The sequence below is a fragment of the Ranitomeya imitator genome, chromosome 4, assembly GCF_032444005.1.
Source record: "Ranitomeya imitator isolate aRanImi1 chromosome 4, aRanImi1.pri, whole genome shotgun sequence".
Lineage (NCBI taxonomy): Eukaryota > Metazoa > Chordata > Amphibia > Anura > Dendrobatidae > Ranitomeya > Ranitomeya imitator.
The window spans coordinates 658,882,976-658,893,200 of NC_091285.1; the positions used below are offsets into that span (position 1 = coordinate 658,882,976).

Here is a 10,225-nt window from a genome sequence, read left to right on the forward strand (position 1 = left end):
ACAGGACACAGAATACACCGCACAGACCTCAGGGTACAGGACACAGAATACACCGCACAGACCTCAGGGTACAGGACACAGAATACACCGCACAGAGCTCAGGGTACAGGATACAGAATACACCGCACAGACCTCAGGGTACAGGAAACAGAATACACCGCACAGACCTCAGGGTACAGGACATGGAATACACCGCACAGACCTCAGCACACAGAATACACTGCACAGACCTCAGGGTACAGGACACGGAATACACCGCACAGAGCTCAGGGTACAGGACACAGAACACACCGCACAGACCTCAGGGTACAGGACACGGAATACACCGCACAGACCTCAGGGTACAGGACACAGAATACACAGCACAGACCTCAGGGTACAGGACACGGAATACACCGCACAGACCTCAGGGTACAGGACACAGAATACACAGCACAGACCTCAGGGTACAGGACACGGAATACACCGCACAGACCTCAGGGTACAGGACACAGAATACACCGCACAGACCTCAGGGTACAGGACACGGAATACACCGCACAGACCTCAGGGTATAGGACACAGAATACACAGCACAGACCTCAGGGTACAGGACACAGAACACATCGCACAGACCTCAGGGTACAGGACACGGAATACACCGCACAGACATCAGGGTACAGGACACAGAATACACCGCACAGACCTCAGGGTACAGGACACAGAATACACCGTACAGACCTCAGGGTACAGGACACAGAATACACCGCACAGACCTCAGGGTACAGAACACAGAATACACTGCACAGACCTCAGGGTACAGAACACAGAATACACCGCACAGACCTCAGGGTACAGGACACAGAATACACCGCACAGAGCTCAGGGTACAGGACACAGAACACACCGCACAGACCTCAGGGTACAGGACACGGAATACACTGCACAGACCTCAGGGTACAGGACACGGAATACACCGCACAGACCTCAGGGTATAGGGCACAGAATACACAGCACAGACCTCAGGGTACAGGACACAGAACACATCGCACAGACCTCAGGGTACAGGACACAGAATACACCGCACACACACCTCAGGGTACAGGACACAGAATACACCGCACAGACCTCAGGGTACAGGACACAGAATACACCGCACAGACCTCAGGGTACAGGACACAGAATACACCGCACAGACCTCAGGGTACAGGACACAGAATACACCGCACAGAGCTCAGGGTACAGGAAACAGAATACACCGCACAGACCTCAGGGTACAGGACACGGAATACACCGCACAGACCTCAGGGTACAGGACGCAGAATACACCGCACAGACCTCAGGGTACAGGACACAGAATACACCACACAGACCTCAGGGTACAGGACGCAGAATACACCGCACAGACCTCAGGGTACAGGACACAGAATACACCGCACAGACCTCAGGGTACAGAATACACCGCACAGACCTCAGGGTACAGGACACAGAATACACCGCACACACACCTCAGGGTACAGGACACAGAATACACCGCACAGACCTCAGGGTACAGGACACAGAATACACCGCACAGACCTCAGGGTACAGGACACAGAATACACCGCACAGACCTCAGGGTACAGGACACAGAATACACCGCACAGACCTCAGGGTACAGGAAACAGAATACACCGCACAGACCTCAGGGTACAGGACACGGAATACACCGCACAGACCTCAGGGTACAGGACGCAGAATACACCGCACAGACCTCAGGGTACAGGACACAGAATACACCACACAGACCTCAGGGTACAGGACGCAGAATACACCGCACAGACCTCAGGGTACAGGACACAGAATACACCGCACAGACCTCAGGGTACAGAATACACCGCACAGACCTCAGGGTACAGAATACACCGCACAGACCTCAGGGTACAGAATACACCGCACAGACCTCAGGGTACAGAATACACCACACAGGCTTCAGGGTACAGGACGCAGAATACACCGCACAGACCTCAGGGTACAGGACACAGAATACACCGCACAGACCTCAGGGTACAGGACACAGAATACACCGCACAGACCTCAGGGTACAGAATACACCGCACAGACCTCAGGGTACAGAATACACCGCACAGACCTCAGGGTGCAGGACACAGAATACACCGCACAGACCTCAGAGCACAGGACACAGAATACACCGCTCAGACCTCAGGGTACAGGACGCAGAATACACCGCACAGACCTCAGGGTACAGGACACAGAATACACCGCACAGACCTCAGGGTACAGAATACACCGCACAGACCTCAGGGTACAGGACGCAGAATACACCGCACAGACCTCAGGGTACAGGACACAGAATACACCGCACAGACCTCAGGGTACAGAATACACCGCACAGACCTCAGGGTACAGAATACACCACACAGACCTCAGGGTACAGGACGCAGAATACACCGCACAGAGCTCAGGGTACAGGACACAGAATACACCGCACAGACCTCAGGGTACAGGACACAGAATACACCGCACAGACCTCAGGGTACAGGACACAGAATACACCGCACAGACCTCAGGGTACAGGAAACAGAATACACCGCACAGACCTCAGGGTACAGGACACAGAATACACCGCACAGACCTCAGGGTACAGAATACACCGCACAGACCTCAGGGTACAGGACGCAGAATACACCGCACAGACCTCAGGGTACAGGACACAGAATACACCGCACAGACCTCAGGGTACAGAATACACCGCACAGACCTCAGGGTACAGAATACACCGCACAGACCTCAGGGTACAGAATACACCACACAGACCTCAGGGTACAGGACGCAGAATACACCGCACAGAGCTCAGGGTACAGGACACAGAATACACCGCACAGACCTCAGGGTACAGGACACAGAATACACCGCACAGACCTCAGGGTACAGAATACACCGCACAGACCTCAGGGTACAGAATACACCGCACAGACCTCAGGGTGCAGGACACAGAATACACCGCACAGACCTCAGGGTACAGAATACACCGCACAGACCTCAGGGTGCAGGACACAGAATACACCGCACAGACCTCAGAGCACAGGACACAGAATACACCGCTCAGACCTCAGGGTACAGGACGCAGAATACACCGCACAAACCTCAGGGTACAGGACACAGAATACACCGCACAGACCTCAGGGTACAGGACGCAGAATACACCGCACAGACCTCAGGGTACAGGACACAGAATACATCGCACAGACCTCAGGGTACAGAATACACCGCACAGACCTCAGGGTACAGGACGCAGAATACACCGCACAGACCTCAGGGTACAGGACACAGAATACACCGCACAGACCTCAGGGTACAGAATACACCGCACAGACCTCAGGGTACAGAATACACCGCACAGACCTCAGGGTACAGAATACACCACACAGACCTCAGGGTACAGGACGCAGAATACACCGCACAGAGCTCAGGGTACAGGACACAGAATACACCGCACAGACCTCAGGGTACAGGACACAGAATACACCGCACAGACCTCAGGGTACAGAATACACCGCACAGACCTCAGGGTACAGAATACACCGCACAGACCTCAGGGTGCAGGACACAGAATACACCGCACAGACCTCAGAGCACAGGACACAGAATACACCGCTCAGACCTCAGGGTACAGGACGCAGAATACACCGCACAGACCTCAGGGTACAGGACACAGAATACACCGCACAGACCTCAGGGTACAGGACGCAGAATACACCGCACAGACCTCAGGGTACAGGACACAGAATACACCGCACAGACCTCAGGGTACAGAATACACCGCACAGACCTCAGGGTACAGAATACACCGCACAGACCTCAGGGTGCAGGACACAGAATACACCGCACAGACCTCAGAGCACAGGACACAGAATACACCGCTCAGACCTCAGGGTACAGGACGCAGAATACACCGCACAGACCTCAGGGTACAGGACACAGAATACACCGCACAGACCTCAGGGTACAGGACACAGAATACACCGCACAGACCTCAGGGTACAGGACACAGAATACACCGCACAGACCTCAGGGTACAGGACGCAGAATACACCGCACAGACCTCAGGGTACAGGACACAGAATACACCGCACAGACCTCAGGGTACAGGACGCAGAATACACCGCACAGACCTCAGGGTACAGGACACAGAATACACTGCACAGACCTCAGGGTACAGGACACAGAATACACCGCACAGACCTCAGGGTACAGGATACAGAATACACCGCACAGACCTCAGGGTACAGAATACACCGCACAGACCTCAGGGTACATGAAACAGAATACACCGCACAGACCTCAGGGTACAGAATACACCGCACAGACCTCAGGGTGCAGGACACAGAATACACCGCACAGACCTCAGAGCACAGGACACAGAATACACCGCACAGACCTCAGGGTGCAGGACACAGAATACACCGCACAGACCTCAGAGCACAGGACACAGAATACACCGCACAGACCTCAGGGTGCAGGACACAGAATACACCGCACAGACCTCAGAGCACAGGACACAGAATACACCGCTCAGACCTCAGGGTACAGGACACAGAATACACCGCACAGACCTCAGGGTACAGGACACAGAATACACCGCACAGACCTCAGGGTACAGGACACAGAATACACCGCACAGACCTCAGGGTACAGAATACACCGCACAGACCTCAGGGTACAGAATACACCGCACAGACCTCAGGGTACATGAAACAGAATACACCGCACAGACCTCAGAGCACAGGACACAGAATACACCGCACAGACCTCAGGGTACAGGACACAGAATACACCGCACAGACCTCAGGGTACAGAATACACCGCACAGACCTCAGGGTACATGAAACAGAATACACCGCACAGACCTCAGGGTACAGAATACACCGCACAGACCTCAGGGTACATGAAACAGAATACACCGCACAGACCTCAGAGCACAGGACACAGAATACACCGCACAGACCTCAGGGTACAGGACACAGAATACACCGCACAGACCTCAGGGTACAGAATACACCGCACAGACCTCAGGGTACAGAATACACCGCACAGACCTCAGGGTACAGAATACACCGCACAGACCTCAGGGTGCAGGACACAGAATACACCGCACAGAGCTCAGAGCACAGGACACAGAATACACCGCACAGACCTCAGGGTACAGGACACAGAATACACCGCACAGACCTCAGGGTACAGGACACAGAATACACCGCACAGACCTCAGAGCACAGGACACAGAATACACCGCACAGACCTCAGGGTACAGGACACAGAATACACCGCACAGACCTCAGGGTACAGGACATAGAATACACCGCACAGACCTCAGGGTACAGGACACAGAATACACCGCACAGACCTCAGGGTACAGGACACAGAATACACCGCACAGACCTCAGGGTAAAGGACACAGAATACACCGCACAGACCTCAGGGTACAGGACATAGAATACACCGCACAGACCTCAGGGTACAGGACACAGAATACACCGCACAGACCTCAGGGTACAGGACGCAGAATACACCGCACAGACCTCAGGGTACAGAATACACCGCACAGACCTCAGGGTACAGAATACACCGCACAGACCTCAGGGTGCAGGACACAGAATACACCGCACAGACCTCAGAGCACAGGACACAGAATACACCGCACAGACCTCAGAGCACAGGACACAGAATACACCGCACAGACCTCAGGGTACAGGACACAGAATACACCGCACAGACCTCAGGGTACAGAATACACCGCACAGACCTCAGGGTACAGAATACACCGCACAGACCTCAGGGTGCAGGACACAGAATACACCGCACAGACCTCAGAGCACAGGACACAGAATACACCGCTCAGACCTCAGGGTACAGGACGCAGAATACACCGCACAGACCTCAGGGTACAGGACACAGAATACACCGCACAGACCTCAGGGTACAGGACACAGAATACACCGCACAGACCTCAGGGTACAGGACACAGAATACACCGCACAGACCTCAGGGTACAGGACACAGAATACACCGCACAGACCTCAGGGTACAGAACACAGAATACACTGCACAGACATCAGGGTACAGGACACAGAATACACCGCACAGACCTCAGGGTACAGAACACAGAATACACTGCACAGACCTCAGGGTACAGGACGCAGAATACACCGCACAGACCTCAGGGTACAGGACACAGAATACACCGCACAGACCTCAGGGTACAGGACGCAGAATACACCGCACAGACCTCAGGGTACAGAACACAGAATACACTGCACAGACCTCAGGGTACAGAACACAGAATACACCGCACAGACCTCAGGGTACAGAACACAGAATACACTGCACAGACATCAGGGTACAGAACACAGAATACACCGCACAGACCTCAGGGTACAGAACACAGAATACACTGCACAGACCTCAGGGTACAGGACGCAGAATACACCGCACAGACCTCAGGGTACAGGACACAGAATACACCGCACAGACCTCAGGGTACAGGACGCAGAATACACCGCACAGACCTCAGGGTACAGGACACAGAATACACTGCACAGACCTCAGGGTACAGGACACAGAATACACCGCACAGACCTCAGGGTACAGGATACAGAATACACCGCACAGACCTCAGGGTACAGAATACACCGCACAGACCTCAGGGTACATGAAACAGAATACACCGCACAGACCTCAGGGTACAGAATACACCGCACAGACCTCAGGGTGCAGGACACAGAATACACCGCACAGACCTCAGAGCACAGGACACAGAATACACCGCACAGACCTCAGGGTGCAGGACACAGAATACACCGCACAGACCTCAGAGCACAGGACACAGAATACACCGCACAGACCTCAGGGTGCAGGACACAGAATACACCGCACAGACCTCAGAGCACAGGACACAGAATACACCGCTCAGACCTCAGGGTACAGGACACAGAATACACCGCACAGACCTCAGGGTACAGGACACAGAATACACCGCACAGACCTCAGGGTACAGGACACAGAATACACCGCACAGACCTCAGGGTACAGAATACACCGCACAGACCTCAGGGTACAGAATACACCGCACAGACCTCAGGGTACATGAAACAGAATACACCGCACAGACCTCAGAGCACAGGACACAGAATACACCGCACAGACCTCAGGGTACAGGACACAGAATACACCGCACAGACCTCAGGGTACAGAATACACCGCACAGACCTCAGGGTACATGAAACAGAATACACCGCACAGACCTCAGGGTACAGAATACACCGCACAGACCTCAGGGTACATGAAACAGAATACACCGCACAGACCTCAGAGCACAGGACACAGAATACACCGCACAGACCTCAGGGTACAGGACACAGAATACACCGCACAGACCTCAGGGTACAGAATACACCGCACAGACCTCAGGGTACAGAATACACCGCACAGACCTCAGGGTACAGAATACACCGCACAGACCTCAGGGTGCAGGACACAGAATACACCGCACAGACCTCAGAGCACAGGACACAGAATACACCGCACAGACCTCAGGGTACAGGACACAGAATACACCGCACAGACCTCAGGGTACAGGACATAGAATACACCGCACAGACCTCAGGGTACAGGACACAGAATACACCGCACAGACCTCAGGGTACAGGACACAGAATACACCGCACAGACCTCAGGGTAAAGGACACAGAATACACCGCACAGACCTCAGGGTACAGGACATAGAATACACCGCACAGACCTCAGGGTACAGGACACAGAATACACCGCACAGACCTCAGGGTACAGGACGCAGAATACACCGCACAGACCTCAGGGTACAGAATACACCGCACAGACCTCAGGGTACAGAATACACCGCACAGACCTCAGGGTGCAGGACACAGAATACACCGCACAGACCTCAGAGCACAGGACACAGAATACACCGCACAGACCTCAGAGCACAGGACACAGAATACACCGCACAGACCTCAGGGTACAGGACATAGAATACACCGCACAGACCTCAGGGTACAGGACACAGAATACACCGCACAGACCTCAGGGTACAGGACGCAGAATACACCGCACAGACCTCAGGGTACAGGACACAGAATACACCGCACAGACCTCAGGGTACAGGACACAGAATACACCGCACAGACCTCAGGGTACAGAATACACCGCACAAACCTCAGGGTACATGAAACAGAATACACCGCACAGACCTCAGAGCACAGGACACAGAATACACCGCACAGACCTCAGGGTACAGGACATAGAATACACCGCACAGACCTCAGGGTACAGGACACAGAATACACCGCACAGACCTCAGGGTACAGGACGCAGAATACACCGCACAGACCTCAGGGTACAGGACACAGAATACACCGCACAGACCTCAGGGTACAGGACACAGAATACACCGCACAGACCTCAGGGTACAGGACACAGAATACACCGCACAGACCTCAGGGTACAGGACACAGAATACACCGCACAGACCTCAGGGTACAGGACGCAGAATACACCGCACAGACCTCAGGGTACAGGACACAGAATACACCGCACAGACCTCAGGGTACAGAATACACCGCACAAACCTCAGGGTACATGAAACAGAATACACCGCACAGACCTCAGAGCACAGGACACAGAATACACCGCACAGACCTCAGGGTACAGGACACAGAATACACCGCACAGACCTCAGGGTACAGGACACAGAATACACCGCACAGACCTCAGGGTACAGGACACAGAATACACCGCACAGACCTCAGGGTACAGAATACACCGCACAAACCTCAGGGTACATGAAACAGAATACACCGCACAGACCTCAGGGTACAGGACACAGAATACACCGCACAGACCTCAGGGTACAGGACACAGAATACACCGCACAGACCTCAGGGTACAGGACACAGAATACACCGCACAGACCTCAGGGTGCAGGACACAGAATACACCGCACAGACCTCAGGGTACAGGACACAGAATACACCGCACAGACCTCAGGGTACAGGACACAGAATACACCGCACAGACCTCAGGGTACAGGACACAGAATACACCGCACAGACCTCAGGGTACAGGACACAGAATACACCGCACAGACCTCAGGGTACAGGACACAGAATACACCGCACAGACCTCAGGGTACAGGACACAGAATACACCGCACAGACCTCAGGGTACAGGACACAGAATACACCGCACAGACCTCAGGGTACAGAATACATCGCACAGACCTCAGGGTACAGAATACACCGCACAGACCTCAGGGTACAGAATACACCGCACAGACCTCAGGGTACAGGACACAGAATACACCGCACAGACCTCAGGGTACAGGACACAGAATACACCGCACAGACCTCAGGGTGCAGGACACAGAATACACCGCACAGACCTCAGGGTACAGGACACAGAATACACCGCACAGACCTCAGGGTACAGGACACAGAATACACCGCACAGACCTCAGGGTACAGGACACAGAATACACCGCACAGACCTCAGGGTACAGGACACAGAATACACCGCACAGACCTCAGGGTACAGGACACAGAATACACCGCACAGACCTCAGGGTACAGGACACAGAATACACCGCACAGACCTCAGGGTACAGGACACAGAATACACCGCACAGACCTCAGGGTACAGGACACAGAATACACCGCACAGACCTCAGGGTACAGGACACAGAATACACCGCACAGACCTCAGGGTACAGAATACATCGCACAGACCTCAGGGTACAGAATACACCGCACAGACCTCAGGGTACAGAATACACCGCACAGACCTCAGGGTACAGGACACAGAATACACCGCACAGACCTCAGGGTACAGGACACAGAATACACAGCACAGACCTCAGGGTACAGGACACAGAATACACCGCACAGACCTCAGGGTACAGGACACAACATGCAGAGCACAGGACAGAACACACTGCACAGACCTCAGAGCACAGGACAGCGCACAGCACAGAGCACAGGACACACTATACGTCACACGGCGCCAGTGTCCGCACTCGCCTCCAGCTCCTCCGCGCTGTTGCCCTGCATTGTCCCGGGTGGCTCTGCTGCTGTGCCCGGCCGGGGCCGCCGCTGTCTCTGCCGCTCGGTGTTCCGGGTCCGCCCGGGGAGGAGGAGACTGCGGGGACTGTATCATTACTGTACACAGCCTG

General features: G+C 54.2%; 1 protein-coding gene across 2 annotated transcripts in view; it reads right to left on the reverse strand.

Annotated features, from left to right (window-relative positions):
* SHFL (shiftless antiviral inhibitor of ribosomal frameshifting) overlaps positions 1-10,178 on the reverse strand; it is a 57,948-nt gene extending 47,770 nt beyond the window's left edge. Inside the window, exon 1 of one of the 2 annotated variants that reach the window (XM_069767066.1) lies at positions 10,074-10,178. In XM_069767066.1, the coding sequence (XP_069623167.1) occupies positions 10,074-10,103 (30 nt within the window). In that variant the 5' untranslated portion in view covers positions 10,104-10,178. Of the gene's footprint in view, positions 1-9,997 lie in introns of both variants that reach the window. The other variant, XM_069767068.1, reaches the window with a different exon arrangement.
* Positions 10,179-10,225: the final 47 nt, after the last annotated feature.